The sequence below is a fragment of the Ambystoma mexicanum genome, chromosome 3q (genome assembly GCF_040938575.1).
Source record: "Ambystoma mexicanum isolate Mex_15411 chromosome 3q, UKY_AmexF1_1, whole genome shotgun sequence".
NCBI lineage: Eukaryota > Metazoa > Chordata > Amphibia > Caudata > Ambystomatidae > Ambystoma > Ambystoma mexicanum.
In genome coordinates, this window is record NC_090926.1 from 135,338,374 (window position 1) to 135,355,837 (window position 17,464).

General features: G+C 43.2%; 1 protein-coding gene across 2 annotated transcripts in view; it reads left to right on the plus strand.

Moving 5' to 3' along the window:
• AAAS (aladin WD repeat nucleoporin) overlaps positions 1-17,464 on the plus strand; it is a 730,668-nt gene that overhangs the window by 264,149 nt on the left and 449,055 nt on the right. For both annotated transcript variants that reach the window (XM_069653320.1, XM_069653321.1), the window contains one exon: positions 16,512-16,603. In XM_069653320.1, coding sequence (XP_069509421.1) covers positions 16,512-16,603 — 92 coding nt within the window. The remainder of the gene's footprint in view (positions 1-16,511; positions 16,604-17,464) is intronic.

Here is a 17,464-nt window from a genome sequence, read left to right on the forward strand (position 1 = left end):
GGTGAGGGACAACAGGCCTGCGCAGTGGATATGACTGAAACTGTGGGAGCCAGAGGTGAGGTGAGGTGAGGTGGAGGCTGGGGCTATTGCGGCCCTCCCGCGCCGTAAGGAGCGAGTCCTGTGCACACATCGCTCTGTACCCGCAAGATCCGAGGCTGGGTGGTGCTGGCCACGCCTGCCTGTGACAACCGCGGAAAAAGAGGGGGTTTCCTGTGGTGACTGGATAACAGCAGCTGCTGCTGTCGCTTGGAGGGGTGTGGAGACGTGGACGGGGCCTGCAGGCTCCCCCAGGTGCCCTGGGGGATACCAGACACTGGCCCTGTGCATTGAGGAGAGCATCTCTGAGAGAAACAGAGAGAGCGACCGCGCCAGCCTAGTGCGCCACCCAACCTGCTGCATAATCGCTGTTCTTGCAGGGGCGGAATCCCAGTTGTCAGTGCCCTCATGAAACCGAGGGTTTAAGGGGACACAAGTGGTTGGCCCTGTGGCTCTGTAGACTACGATCCTATTTGGACATGTGGAGAGTGAGGAACGGAGGCACCATATGCCGGGTGAACCCGGAGTATGCGGCAAGCGGCGTGCATAAGGAAGGCCATGAACTTAATAAAACATGAGGGAGAGAGGCAGCCCCCACTGTGCGCCCTGCTCTGCGGTACCACTGACAGCCTCAGACGGGGTCGAGCCTCCCTAAATAAACTGTGGGCGGTGGGCATTGCAGGACACAGTCCATACCGCCGACTAGTGACAAAGTGTGGCCAGTGAACACGGGTTGGAAATCAACTAGACCTCAGCTGGATTCCCTAAAGTTGTTTGGAGAGCCTAGGGCCCACGATCATCTGGCTGAGGTGAAGCACCAGTGACACTGATTAACTTGGAGCAGAGGGAGTGGTGCCATATCCTTACACACCAGTCTGCTCGGGACTAGTAGGCTGCACCATGTCAAAAGCACAGAAGTCGAGCAAGCAACAGTCTAAGCTGCATTTGGAAGCCAATACACTGCCTAGATCATCCGGGATCGAGGAGGGTCCTCGGGAGGGGATCCTCACAAGCCTCAATGTCGGACCTAGGCAAGGTGCTCTGTGATATTAAAGTGATGCTGCGGCAGGTGCAAACAAGTATTCTATTGCTGGATGGCAAAACTGACACCTTGACATGTAACACATACAGGTCTGCCTGGATAAGCATGGTGAACAATTGGACGAGGCCGAAGGCAGAATATCTACAGTTGAAGATGGGACCAATACTGCATTGAGGGACCTGGCAGAGCTCACTGTGAAAGAGTTGACTGAGAAACCAGACGAACTTGAATCCCGGTCCTGGTGAAACAATCTGAGGATAATAGGAGTGCCGGAGGCAGCAGACCAGCACAATATGGAGGCAATGGTGGAGAATCTGCTGAAGGAGGTCCTCGGCGATGAATAATTCTCTGCGGTATTTATAATGGAGAGAGCCCACTGTATACCGAGTGGTAGGAAACCAATACCTGGGGCACATGCCCGACTGCTGAACTATCATGACGGGGACGTGACACTGCGGAGGGCCAGGGAAAAGGGCACATTGAAATACCACGACGCACAGATGCGTCTTTTTCCGGACTTCTCGTATAAGGTACAATCATCCAGGAAGACTTTTATTGATGTGAAAAGAAGACTCTGGGAGAGAGGCATTAAATATGTGATGCTGTTCTTGTCTAAACTTGGAATTGAACATGGCGGAAGGGTGTAGTTTTTCCACACTCCGGAGGAGGGGAGCTCCTTCCTTGAGACCCTGCCGAGGGCCCCACGCGACAGAGGCAACAGTGACTGAGTGGGGCTCTTTCCGAAGAGTTTGGTGCATCCTCAGAGCAAGGAATATAGTGGTCTTTTGCATCTTGTGACAGTTGAGACGTTATCCATGGATTTGATTACCAGGATGACTGGCTCCTAGTAAGCCCCCCAAGCGTGAGCATGTGTGTGATATCAGGCTGTAGAGGGAGGGGGGAGAACTGGCAGGTTGGGGTTGCTGGTGGGAGAATGGGGGAGGTCACAGTTGGGGTTCTAAGTCGGGCTGCACAGTGGGGTAATAAGCCATGTCACTTCCTTGAATGTCGTACTGCTGAACTATCACTACCTAGGCTGGGTTCTAATCTAGGACGGGTGGGGAAAAAGGGGGTTAGGGATACTGGAGTGGGTGGGGGGGATTGTTGTAGAGGTTCGACGTTAAATCGTACAGTAAAATTGGACACCATGGGGGTTCATTGGATTACAAAGTATCACATTGATGTACACATTGCAAAATGTGCAATGCATGGCCAGAATGTTGATGTGGGCATGCAATGAACAGGTCACATGGAAATATCACATGGACTGTGAGGGGCCTGAACTGTCCGTCTAAGGGTTGTAAGGTACTACTATACATGCAGAGACACCAAGTGGAAATCTCATTTCTGCAAGAGACTCATCGGACATCGGATACAGAATCGAAATTTGGGAAAAGGTGGGGATGCCACTGCTACTTCTCGTCATATTCCTCATACTCTAGAGGGGTGTGTATTCTCATACATAAATCTGTTGGGTTTCGTCTGACTACAATGATCCAAGATCAAGAGGGTGTAGGTCTGGTGGTGCAGAGAATCATACAGGGCCAATTGTACACTCTGGTCAACAATTACGACCCAAACCAAGACACGGTTGAGGCATTAGAGTGGATCGATCGTCTTTTGGGGATGCTATCACCCGCATAGATAATCTGGGCTGGGGATTTCAGTGTGGTCATGGAGCAGGGCCTAGATCACACAGGGGGAGCTCACCGCCTTGTAAATAGGGTGACTGGTAAGGTACAAGGCATGTGTACAACATGGGAGGTTATCGATGTGTGGAGAATCAGTAGCCAGGGGACAATGGAATACACATTACTCCTCCATTCACAACTCGGGATCCCGGCTAGATTACTTCTTGGTGTCCCACACATTAATGGGTAATCTGACCATAGTGTCCATCCTGGCGCGTACAGGGATCGAAAGAATGCCTTGGATATTAAAAGTGAAGGATTGGCAGATGTGGTATTCCGGTAAGGTCTGTCCGGGGTAATGCACATTGGGAGAGCTTTAAATGTGTAATTAGAGGAGTGTATCTTGAGGGAATCTGGGGTAGTAAAACAAATATGAAGGGACATCGCGAATGCCAAGGCCCATATAAGGGGACTACAAACGGGGACACCCACACCAACACCCTTGGGACAAGCAGAGATTAGAAAACATCTACACTTGTTTAATGACCTTGCATATAGAGAAGTAAAGTTTCTCCTGGGGAAAGCAGCAATACGACAATATGGTGAGGGGCAGAGACCGGGTAGACTGCTGGCTAGAGCTGCGAAATCAGACAATCCCAGGGATCGGGTGCTGTCGATAAGACACAAAGGGATCACAGAGGTTCGCAGACCTAGAGATAGTTCAAGAATTATGACGGTTTTATGGCCAGTTATACTCCTTTCATGTTTGGGTCTCCCAACAAGCAGTAAATAATAATCTGGAACAGCTGGCCCTATATTGTTGCACAGAGGAGGAACGAGAGTGGCTGGTTCGTCCACCGTCTCTGGAGGAGGTGCTCGGGGCTAATGGATTCCTCCCATCCGGGAAATCCCCTGGGCCTGACAGATTTACAGCAGAGTTTTATAAACACTGTGCAGGGAAACTTGCCCCCTACCTGCTGCAAATGTTCCATCAAAGTTTGAGGGACGGCCAACTACCGGAGTCTCAGAGAGGCGGTGGTGGTAGTGCTGCTCAAACCGGACAACGCTACAGATGAATGTTCCTCCTATCGACCCATATCCCTCATCAACTTGGATAATAAAATCCTGGCCAAAATGCTGGCGTCTAGGTTGGTGCCCCTGATGCAAAGAATGGTAAAGGCAGACCAATCTGGGTTTATACGTGCCCACTTCACCGCCCATAGCCTTCGTAGGATGTTTAGGCTAATGTCAGCGGTGCAACAGAACAAACCAATAATAGCGGCACTCTTTACGCCACAAAGCCATTTGTATCTGTGGAATGGCCCTTCCTGTTTGCGATATTACGTAGGATGGGGATGGGGGAGCAATTTGTCTCATTAGTGTCATTGCTGTACACACTCCCTAAGGCTTAAGATCAGGGTGAATGGTCAGCTCACCCCAAACATCAAGTTGGAATGAGGCACCCGGCAGGGATGCCCCCGTGAACACTGTTGTTTGCGCAGGCGATAGAGATGCTGGCAGAGGCAATCAGGGAAAGACACTTGCACAGGAGGGGTTCAGTTATGCAAATGTAGGATAGTGATTTCTCTCTATGCGGGCGATATAGTGCTTTTTTAAATCTGAACCCAAGCGCAAACTTAACCCGATTATGCGGGACGTACTGATGTTTGGGGACTTTTCGGGGATCAAAATGAATTCCACAAAGTCAGTCTTTTTCCCTTTGACAGATAGTGTGGTACAATATGTAGACGTGTGGAGATTTCAGTGGCATGTCGATTACCCTGGATGCTTAGGAGTCCATATAGCCCGCAACCCGTCTGTCTTATATAAATATAACTATCAGAAAGTGTTGGAACAAGCAAATAACATGATGGACAGGTGGATGAACCTACCTCTTAATCCCTATGGCAAGGTTTCCTTGTTGAAAATGGTGATACTCCCCTGGTTTCTATACGTTTTCCTCGATTTCCCGCTAGCACTACCCAGAGAATACTTCCAGGACCCAAGATCTGTGACGCTACGGTTCATTTGGGCTGGTGGAGAAGCTGCTGGTGCCAGTGCATGGGGGAGGAGGGAGTGGCATTTCCTGATTTTGAGACTTTGTGGCCCAGGCAGGGTTCCGGCTTTACTGGTTCAGGGACTGGGGGGACGGAGAACACACAGAGGTGAAAAGTGCAATATCATTGTCATTTGTTCCACGGTCCGTTATCCTGATAGCACCTGATAGGACGTCCAGCGCAGATAATACGGTGGAGCTGACTGGTAGGGCTTGGACTGAAATTGAGCATAAATCCAGGGGTGAGATCATCTATTTCCTAGAGCTGATGGTTATTTACATCCCTGGGATTCCCCTCACTAGCAAAAGAAGCTATGTCACTTTTTTTACGAAACTCTTCAAAATTACTTGCTTCCGGGTGTTGTTTCGAAATGGGCAGTTTATAATGTTGGAAGAGATGCAGGTTAGAGGGGGGGCTCTCAGCCCTGGATGCGTTTTTGTATTTCCGGCTATGAAACGCCATTAAGCAGTTGTTCCCGACCTTCCCCAGGCAACCTGAGGCGGCCACAATAATTGATAAAATACTCCAGGGTGCTTGTGATAAGAGAGTGGTCTCAGCTATGTACGCTATGTGCCTTTATACTAGAACAAATACCTCCCTTTGTAGGAAATGGGAGCTCTCACTGGGATGTGAAATGAGAATATATGAAGGTATTGCTGTGAAGGTACGAGGAAAGTGGCCCTCAACACTAGATATAAGTTAATCTACTTGTACCTGCACCAGTTCTATCATACACCAGCCTTGTTATGCCGTTTTTTGCCTCGACGGCTCGGATAGATGCGCAAGATGCCACATCGCGCCGGCTGACTTCCTGCACCTAGCGTGGGAATAACTGCAGATTTCTTATTTTTGGGGTCAGGTGTTTGAGACACTTAGTGAGAGAATGGGTCAGAAGCTGAACCCTAAACTATTGACAGTATTATTGGGTTATACTAAACCAATCCCAGGGGGTATGAGGAAACTGGTTGGGCTGCTTCTCGTCCTGGCCAAGAGACGGGTAACGATGGTGTGGGACGGACTGCAATATCCAAAACTAAACTAGTGGCAGGTTGACATCCTGTACTGCAACGATATGGAAGCGGAATACAGTAAATGATTCTATCACCAGGCTAACTCCAGCGATATATGGGTCCATACGTACGTACAATAACTGATAACACAATCACAAGAGTCGGAAGGTAACCCATCCAGAAACTCAGGAAATAATGTCACAGTGCAGGCTGATGCTGTATAACATTCTAAAGACATATAAGAAATCTAGTAATGACATGTTATCGAGGCGCTGTATTGACTGTAACTAGAATTGGCGAGTCATACGGTCCATGAATGTGATGCTCAAACAGACTGTATCTGGAACAATGTACTTCGATTTAATGTAGCGTACCTGAACCAATTATAAGGGATGCGTGTTTAAGTTGGCACATTGGTGCTTGTTGTGTTTGAAAATGCCAATAAAAAGATTTTTTTAACGAAAGGGTTTTGCAAACGTCTGATGTCATGCAGACACAACGTCGCAATTTGTGTCATTTACGAGCTGAGTTATGTGTCAACTAAACTTGTGTAGCAGATTTTGCCAAAAAGGTGTTATACACAGTGACCATTTCCATGGAAGTCATGTGTGGATGACATCGAGTTAATCCTGCTCGACTTTTATAACTTTGAACTTGGATTTTTTTTGGGTGGCTATGTGGAGGGTACTGCCACCAGAAAAAAATCATTATATCCTCAATGTATCCTCAGTATTAGCTAAACCGCCTATCTTAGATGTTTGTTAATTAAGACAAAAGTTCTGAAAATGTTCGCCTGATGTTGAAACATGTCACATGCTCAAATTAAATAATGAAGCCACGTGATTTACAATAATTACTTTGTATGCCAGATCTCTAATGTTTAAAATTGCAGAATCTCAACTCATTCTTGAGTGCTATGCCAACTACGAACTTGAACGATGTTCAGTATGCGTTTTTCAAAACATGTTGTAGCCATGATATTCATATTTGCTAGCATACATTGATAAAAGATATCCTTTGAACAATCTTGCTGAGAGTAACATACGAATCATATGAACACCCTTCTACTGTGCATAATCATTCCTGGCACTTTCTTATTTCAAAATAAATGGTCCTATTGCACAAAAAAATGATAATGTAGACAGCATACCGTATTGAAGATGTGCTTGTGACAATCTTGCTAAAGGTATAATGCAATCATATATGTGGCTTGTTATCACATACACTAATATTTCAAAGTAAACCAGCATCTTATCTGGAATGCGATACTCAGGACAGTACATTTGTGGATATATACATCATTCTGTCTTCCTTATGACCCTTACAGTATCTTCTTGTACAGTAGTATACAGCTGTAACATAACTTCCTTGAATATATATCAAATGTGTATTCAACAAACACTGTTTCCTGTACAAAGATTCATACATGCAGATCATGAAACTTGGCTTATCATTACTGAGTGTAACATGGTAGAGAACATACAGTAATGACCAGAAAACATGTTAACACATTTCTACAAGCTTGAAACCATAGTCATTAAGCTAGACTTTCTAACAAACCTTAATCTAGAATCCATTCTTCGTTGTTATTCTAAAAAGATAGAGACTTCAGAATGTAGACATTGTTTTTTAAACACTCTTTATTGGCATTTTAATATAACAATTCCTCAACTCTCCCTCTACCCTCCCCAACCTCAAAAACCAGTCCCTCCCACAAATTGTCAAAACTTAACCAACAGTACTCTCCCTTCCCCCTCTAATCCTCCCCCCCCATCTCCAAATCCCGTGTAAGTCCTCCTTCTTCCATTAGTCACAGCAGTCCAGCACAAAAGTGCACAGTTCGGTGAGGTTAGAGTCAATCCATCTGCTACCCCCATCTCCGAGCTCCCCCCCCTCCCTTGTTGTGGCCTTTCCCCAGCGTACGTTACTTCACGGTGGGCGCAGGTCATTATCCTTTGCAAGGTCATTCAACAATTGGGACCATTGAACCGTTACCTCCGCCGCATCTACCCCCACCTCCAAGTTCTTCAGAACCGTCAACTCCGCTAAGCCCCACCTTCTTACGTCCTTCCTTCATAACTGGATTGTCAGACCCGGGGGGACTTCCACGCAATCGCCAATCGGCGTTTTGCCAATATAAGTAGAAACCGACCCATTCTGTTCCGTAACTTGTTATGTTTCCCCCCTGGTAGGGTCCCCCACAAACAGATCTCCGGACGCCGCTCCAGGTTGGCTCCCAGTAACTTATTTACTCCCTTAAGCACCTCGTCCCAGTACTCTATTATTGCCCCACACTCCCATATCATATGCCAAAACCCCGCCTAGAATGTGGACATTGTTGACAATTTCTTTGATTACTGTCTAATAAAGAGACCCTGGTTCATATGAAACATTACATTCTTCATTCAAACCACTAGGAATACCGGTATGTAGCACCATCTATCCAGGATGCTTCTCTTTGCTCTAATTTTTTGTTAATGCTCATTCGTAATTCTTTGTAATTTACTACTTCCAGGATCTGTAATCGCATTTGTGATATTTGATGTAAATTTGAGGACAGTGCCTAGCAACTGATGAATTCTGATTGTGAAGTCATATATTAGATTTGTGTTTATTCCAACCAATGCAAGCCTTCATGCATGTTTGTCCTCCGTAGAGAAGTCCACATGGGCACTTGCTAGAGTAGACTAAATGTTTTGAATTGCATGTTGAAAAGTGTTATAAAGATATTCTCTCGCTGTTTTTGGATGCATTACATATTCCCCTTTCATAATGTTATTGCAACTGTTGCATGTCAGACAAGGAACTGTCCCCTTCTGTTTAGGATCCATGCATGCTAGAGATCTCGTGCTCACTAGTAAATCTTTCAGATTACTACTCCTTTCATACACAAACATTGTTTTTTCTTGGAACAATGTCTCTAGTCTGGTATCACATATCAGCACTGGCCAGTGTTTCATGACTATCCTTTTGATACGTGACAATTGTGTACTGAATTTATGGATGTAAACCAATGGAGTCCTGTCCTTATCTGTTGGTTTATTATTGAGCAATAACAAAGGTCGGTCGGTTCTGGGTCTCTACTTTGTTTCTGGCATCTATTAATTCATCGTGATAGCCTTGTTTTTGAAATTTCTTTATAATATCAAGCTCCTCCATGCATTTCTCATCAATATTTACAATCCTTTACTCGTTGCAATTGACTGGAAGACCTTGTAGGGTGGATGAAAACTCATCCTATGTGAAAGATTATTACGATCTGTAGGCTTGTGATTCAGGGCAGTAATTCCTGGTGCTACTGGTGTTATTTGTTCATCTAGAAAATGCAATCCTGGGTTCCCCATATCATTCATGCATTCTTTAATTTATCATATGTAAATATGCAATAAAGTTGTTTTAATTTTCGAGATTGCCTTTCCAGATCATGAAGACATTGTCTATATAGCGACCCCAGTAGTTTATGTAGTTATGCCAGCTAGGATTTTGGATGACAAAATCATTCTTCGCTTTCAACATGAAAACGTTATTATATGCCGGTGCCATTGTGGCACCCATGGCAGTCCTGCTTGTCTGTAGATAAGTTTGTCTTATATCTGGAGTTCTGGGCAATGCATTCTAGTAAACAAATAATGAATTCCTTTGATGTGCCTACTTCATTCTACTTTAAGAGGATGCACTCTACCGCAGATTGACCCAAATCATGTGGAATAGAGGTGTAGAAATTGTTTAACGTCTATCATGACTAGTATATCGTCAGTGCCTATTGTCAGTCTGTTAAGGATGTTTAAGATATGAGTGGTATCCCTTATATTAGTGTTATGCTTCTGGATGAGGGGCTGTAGGATAGTGTCTATGCATGATCGTAGAGGTTGTAAGCTTCCACATAGGCTGAAACAATAGGGCAACAGGAGGTTTGTCTAAGGTCTTGTGGACTTTTGGTAACAAATACAAATTAGGTGTTTTGGGGTGTGAGTTAAACAGGAAAGATTTTGTTTTTATCATTAATCCAATTGTTGCCTTCCACCAGAACTAAATTCTCTGAGATGGCGAGAATAGGATCATTGTCTAGGAGAGCAATATGTGCTTTGGTCATTGAGTTGATTCCTACACTCTTGCTCATAATCCTCAGTTTTCAGAATTACTAATGCACCTCCCTTGTTGGCTGGATGTATGGTTATAGATTAATCTTCATGTAGCTTCCTAATAACATTTAGTTCTCACTTATTGAGGTTTCTAAATTAAGGTGCATCCAACACTGCCTTGTGATATACGTCTATACTTCCATGCGGTAGAGGCAGCATGACTTTGCTTTTAGGAATTAGCTCAAGATATTCAGTTTCTATCTTATCAGAAGTAGTGCTTTAATCTTTATCCATGTTGTCATAAAATGCTCTCAATTTTAATTTTCAAATAGACTTGAAAAATACTACCTTTGTGTCAAATAAGTTACAGCTATAGGTGGGGACAAAATTACTCCATTTAGTAATATTCGATCTCTTGATGTTCTCCTCGATGGGTATCGCTGTGGTTGGTAGTGGATGTCTTCCTCTTCCTTCTACCCTGCCTTCTTCTTTTAATTTTACATCCGGGCCTAAAAAGGTGTCCCCCCCCTAGATGGTGTTGTGGTAGGAGTCCACCTACTTGTTGTTCCTGCTGTACTTAAGTTTTCTGCTCTCTCGAACTCGCTCTTCATCATTATGATAATTGTAGGTATCACATTTGAATTTTCAGAATTTCTTGTTTTCTAGCTCTGATCTATAACTATCCAAATAAGTATTGATTTCATCTAATACATTAGCTAGTTCAGATTGAATATCTTCTCTCTCATTTGATATGGTGTTTAATTGAAGAGGGAGTTATTGAATAGTTAACAAAATCAAGTTTAAATAACATTTATTCCAGTTTTTGTCCCCATTGTCTTACAAAATCCTTACACTCCTTGCAAAGAGTGCCCCCACTAAAGGAATACGTAAGCCTCTAGGTATCTATTGAGCACGGTAATATTTTGTGTGTATTGTGGCATGTCATTGTCTGTTTATCCCTCTCCTAATCAAATATTCAAGTTGTCTGATTCTCTCCAGATTAATCTGTTTTTACTGATGGGGGCTCGAGTCCTTAATCGTGGCTTCAACTTCCTCAGTAACGATGGGCCAAATTTCATGATCTGCGTGCATGAATTTTTGTACAGGAAACCGTGTTCATTGAATACACATTTGCTATATATTTAATGAATTTATGTCATAGCAGTATGCTACTGTATAAGAAGTTCTGAAGATACTGTACAGGTCATAAGGAAGACAGAAGGTGTATATCCACAAATGTACTGTCCTGAGGATCGCGTTTCAGATAAGATGCTGGTCTACTTTGAAATAGGAAGTGTTCAAAGTATATCTTTTATCAATGTATGCTATCAAATATGAATATAATGGCTACGACACGTTTTGATAACCGCATAATGACCATTGTTCAAGTTCGTAGTTAGCTTAGCACTTATTGTGCAATTGAGAATTCGTTGAGACTCTGCTGTTTTAACTATTAGAGATCTGGTATACAAAGTCATTCTTGTAAATTAAGTGAATTCATTATTTAATTCGAGGATGTGACCTATTTCAACATCAGGACAAAATAATTTTTTAAACTTTTGTCTTAATTAACAAAAATCTAAGATAGGCGCTTTAGCTAATATCGAGGATCGATTGAGGATATAACTTGTTCTGGTGTCCATTAACCTCATATAAAGTTATAAAAAACGAGCATGATTAACTTGATATCATCCACATGTGACTGACCTGGAAATGGTCACTGTATATAACACCTTTTTGGCAAGATTTGCTACACAGGTTTAGTTGACATATAACCAAACTCAGCAGTGACATAAATTGTGACACTGTATATGCATGACGTCAGACGTTCGCAAAATACCTTTTCACGGTGGTGCTCGGGTATTCCACTACTGAACAATTACTCTGCTTATAAATACGGCCCAAGTATTATAACTAGCCAGGAGAGGAATTAAAATACTCTTATCTAGTATATAGGTAAACATTACATTAATTAGCAATTTATACTTGTCAGCGACACAAACCGCAGTTAGTCTCGAAAGGACAATTTAGCAAAACGGGCCTTGTCCAACATCTTTTACATTTACATTTCAGCGCTAGGATATTGAACTCCGTGAGGCACTTTGTTCCTTGATGTTGAGCAATACACTAGCGTAGATTCTACAGTGATGGGTAAGTGTAACTAATATTGAATTGCACAATATATTACACTATCTGTATGTAGATTAAGGTATGCACGGATTATATGGTTTATTCACTAAAACATTTTCCCATTAGGGTCCTTTTGCTAAACAGCTCTAAGTGACCCACACTAGTAATATTGAAGAACACAAAGTTGACACATTTAAAAGTAAAAGGAATCTATTTCCCAGAGATCAGGTATGAATCGGCCATTCATTTTTAAAAAAATTTTGCATTTTGAAATGTTCTTTTACACATGTTGAGAAGTAGAGGAAACACATTTTTTCTTTTTTAGTTTACATGCCACAGCTGATCTCAATGCATCGTTAACAGTGTGGGTGATACAAAGTGGCAGGTGTAGGCTAGCTTGAGAAATAGTGCCTCATATAAATAATCTATACCATTCAGTTTAAAAGCTGATCTATGCACTATGTATGTTTTGGAGATGACCCTGATGATGGACCTGCCAGTCCGAAATGCATTGGCCACTGCTTCACCACTTCATTTGTGAATATACAGCAAACGCACTATTAAAAAGATGTGAAAAAACAAAGAGGACTGATCTTGATCATTTTCTTTGATTATTATTTTCATAAAGCCTTTGTAACAGATATTTTGATTGCTTTGCATTGCATTGCATCACCTGTAGTCTTTACTACGTAAAGCGGTGTCTGCAGGTCTGGTGTGATTCACCAGAATTCGTTTTGGCTGCATTGTTCCCAAGATGATGCCTGAAGTTTATTTATTTTCAATGTTAATTATTAACTCGCAGTATAAGAGCGGTGCCCACCCCATCTACTTGTTTTCCTTCTTTGTTCACCCGGTCTGTGATGCCATTCATTCCATCATACACACTCGACAGATCCTAAGATAACCTTGACTGAGGAGAGGGGCCATTGTCATTTTTGGAGCCCTGGCCTCCAGTCACTTTGGCCAAATCAGTTTTCATCTTTGGCTTCTCAAACTGAAACAGTCAATCTTTCTAATATGCCCTTCTCTCTGCTTGTCATTTTAAAAACTGTTTCCATCTGGGAAATTTTCAATGTAAGTTCTGTTTCCTTGTTTCTAAGCTGCTCTTTCTCCAACCGTAAGAGGATGTCTGCCTCCGAGGTTGAGATGGAAGGTCTAGGGGAAGAGACCCCTTGGATGGAGAAGTGGAGAGACAATACCACCAGGCCCCTGACCGGCACCATTGTTCTGATCAGTAGGAAGACTAACATTTCTAGATTCCTGGTGATCTAATAAGTCTTTGTATCAACTCAGCAGAGGTACCACATGCTTTTCACAACACATGTTTTTCATCCGATCAACGTCCATGCCTATATGTTTCTGCAATATGTATATACAGTCCTGAGCTTTACTGCTTATAGTTTTTAATACCTAGCATTTGCCTGCTTTCTGATGCTTATCGGAGTCTTTTCCCCATCTGTGAACACTAAAGGTTACAATACATTTTTTAAACAAACCCTGTGGGAGGGTCTGGAGAACCCAACCCAGTCAGTGAACATGGTTCTGACACTTTGTCTAGCCAAACTCTCACAAGTTAACATAGGCAGAGCAGTAGGGCAGATATCGGGAGAACAGGGACTTGTCCACAAGTATGAAACACCGGACCATCAATTAATAGTTCCACACAGAAGTATAAAACTATACTATGTATTAGTCTTTTACACACTAAGCATTTAAAAATCAAGAAAGGTATAAATAAAACACGTGTAATTGTCTACACTTTACACTAAAACAGTAACAGCAGTTACATCAAGTAAAATAATGAAACTGTAGCCATAAGTGAAAGGAACAGTGAATGAAAACCTATATCATACACCCTGCCTTATAATTATATGGCAGGCCTTCCCTATCAAGTAAATGGTCCAGTGTCTCAAAGTCAAGTAACGGGTACATACCTGAAAGTGAAGATGGAAATCTCAAACTTTCCCCTGCGCAAACCACCAATCATAGGCAGGCAAGAGAAATGTGTTGTGAATGGACTTTGCACCCATTCAATCCATATGGCGGGAGGGGAGCTTGAAAAGAAGTAAGTGACTTGCGCACCTTACTCTGATGTTTCGAGTGACCACTCCTGGGGTACTCTGAAGCGCGAGGGACTCTTATTTCTGCAGTTCTACCCGTTGATGGAGGACAGGGCTTGCGAATGTGGTGGGTACATTTATTATAGAGTTTGGTTTCAGCTGTGCAGCAGTTCTGATCTATGTTTCTGGGATGGGCCCGACTGACTCGCAGCTGGACAGACCAGACATGACTAATTTGAATGACAAGAAAAGATCCCAGGACATGGCAGACTAAGTGCAGCAGTAAAGATACTTGGGTCAGCAGGCTCGGATGGTGATTGTGGTAAAGAACAGACTCCAGGCAGGCCCCTCTTCATACAAGAGATGAGCAGCATCAAGGATCTTAAGTCACAAGTCGAGAACCTACAGAGTGCCAAACTCCATCTCGTGATAGCAATGATAGCAGTACATCCTTGTTAGCAGATGGCCAGCGCACAGGATTGTCCAGGGACACTTTTGATAACTACCACCTGCTAGTTCAGGGTGAAAAGGCACAGTCCGTGATCTTCTCTGGTCCCTGGAGGGTAGAAGGGCTTCATTGGGAGTTGGCTTGGGCAATTAAGTTTTTTTTGTAGCAGTGGTCTTCTGGGTCTTCAATGCAGGCTTGTCTTGACCTTCAGAAGGGGGTCGCCCCAGGTGAGGGCTCTCCAGTCGTGGACAACCAGAGACCCCTCATCTGCCCAGCAGCACACATCTTATGCCCGGAATGCCCATTATGATCTTACACCCTCAACCCCCATTACCGGCAGAGCAGCTACACAAAGCACTTTGCCTGGGACGAGGGTCCTGGCCAGACCCTGCCAAGTGCAGGCCTTTATATGGCTGCTTCACGCTCAGAGGGCATTAAAGCCGAAACGCAGGATGGCTAAAGGTCCTGTCTTAAACCACATGGAGCAATCGTCTTGAATATATGGTACTTGAAATGGCATTCTGTGTTAAAGAAGATGGTTTACAGGTGTGTCCTAGAAAGAAATCACGGTCACCAGCCTGCCATAGGCACAACAAAAAGACATAAGGAATGTTGCCAAATAAAAGTGAACCAGAGATGCAAACTACCCCTGCAGCACTCCACTGTAAGGCGGTGTGCGCTAACATAAAACATAAAAAGTAAAACATGAATGTTTGTCCCCATGCACTGGTAACCTTATGGGCTGATAAGTGCCCCAAACGTTAACTACGGTATGTAATGCTACGTAATGCTAACTAAAGCTAAAAAAAAACTTGCCTCCAAAGCCAGGCAAGAGTTTATGACATAGGCATTAAGATGGCCGTTCTATTGATGTCAAAGGAAGTAACGTTGCAAAATGGAAATATATTTCTTATCCGGTCATCTGCAGTGTTACAGGGCATATAGCACCATCAGGGGCCCAGCCCTCATCTAACAAAGCCCTTGTTCCTCTTCATAGGAATCCCAGTTTAATTTCTGTCAGTTGTAAATAGGTTAATCTGACTAAAATGTATTCGGGTGGAGTCCTATCTCTCTGCAAAAGATGAAGGAGCCGGCTTGGAACCCAAATCTAAGGTTGCTCCTTTTCCATTCTTACCTCACCCGCTTTGAGCTCCAACTGCATACCAACTGACACTCTCTCCTATTGCCTCAGCAGCATAAGGTCAGACATGCCACCAACTTTCTATATTCTTTAATCTCATCTCTCTCATTCCACCTGATAACATTCGTCCACCTTGGACATGCATGCACTCACACTTGAGAAATATTTATTAAACAATAATTTAATTATTACTGTAGTCAAACAGGACTCCTAAAGTGGCACACACTGTCAGATAGTCCCTCTGATAGTTTCATAGTAGCACATGTTATACTGACTCTTGTCTTGAGACTATTTAAATGTCGATCTAGTTTGGCCATTTTTGATGTCTTTGTTACCTGATCCTTCTTTGTATATCTTGCCTTTGCCCATGTTATGTACATTCTGTTGGTAACATAAGCTTGTGCAACACTTTCATGTGCTTTACGTATTCATTGTTTGAATGGAGATGTTGCTGCTGCTGAAGCTGTCCTTATACTAAACCTTATGTTTACAAATTTCCAGGGCTTGTCTGTCACCATTTTCTATATGACCGGTTTTCCATGTGCTGAACGTTAGTCCCTCACCTACTGCCTTTTTCAAATCTCCTGGGCACTCCACTTACTTTGTTTGCCCAATTTACCCTTAATATCAGCCTTTCTTGTGTGTATCTTGTATGTCACCACTGTTTCATGTGCTCTTTCTTTTGTACTGGGTGCTCTCTTTTCCTTGTACTTCCTCTCAACGTATTTTCTGTACTCACCTTTGCTCTGCCATGTTTTCTTTTAAACCCCCCCCTTTCCCTGACTGAGCAATTCCCATCAGCTTTGTCCATATCCCTGCAGTGTGATTCTTCCTTGTGCCTTTGAACATGATTCCAAACTTTCTCTGTTTTCAGTTCATACATGGCTGCGCGAGAGCTCACGGTGGGCCTTGACCTTATGCCGCTGGGTTTCATCTTTCCATGGCTCTCTATTCCCCCACCTGTCAGTGAGTATCATTGGTGTCACCATGCATGTTTTGAAGTTTTTGAACCAACCCTTAATGTACAAACTATTGTAAACACATTTCCAATAGGGCGATTGAATCATTTATGTGCATCATTGTATATTATGCATTGATCAAAAAGTTAACCTTGGAACTTGAAGTCTGTAAACATTGGAGATCTCCATGTATTATTTTTTTTTGGTCAGTTCGACAGACATGCCTCTTGTCAAACAAAAGCAAATAACATCCATCCATTCATTCTCTCGGCAATTGGCTAATGCCGGCACCCAGTATCACTGTTGTGCAGTGCAAGAGCAGTGTGGCCTTTTGGGTAAGAGGGATCTGGGAATACAAAGGAGTGATGTTGATGTAACGCGGGCTGGAGCAGATCATTCTCAACATTGTCCCTTTTTAGTTATGTAGAAAATATGGTGTCTATGACAGCGACTGAAAAGCACAATGTTAATTTACATGAAATTGAAAATTCAAAATAAGCCAAACGATATAAGGTGAGGTAACAAACCTATACTTGAATTTGTGCTCCCCCTGAGACACATCCAATCGGTATGTTTTGCTTTCCTCTTCTAAGTCCTCATTACTTTGTGCACCCCATGGCATTGTCCTGCATCCCCTTTTTGTTTTTTAACTTGTACTCCTTCCTCAGTTCAACTCACACTTTTCTTCCCACATCACTCTGCTCATCTTATATTTTCTGAACTTCCATCTGTAGCACGAGAGACGTCTGTTCTTCACACTCCCCTCCAATGCCCTCCTCTTCCACTGCCTCACTTCTCCATTTGCTTAGTCCTTTTTACCTTTATTATTATTTGTTCTGCTAGTAAATGGAAGTTGGTGCAATTTGCA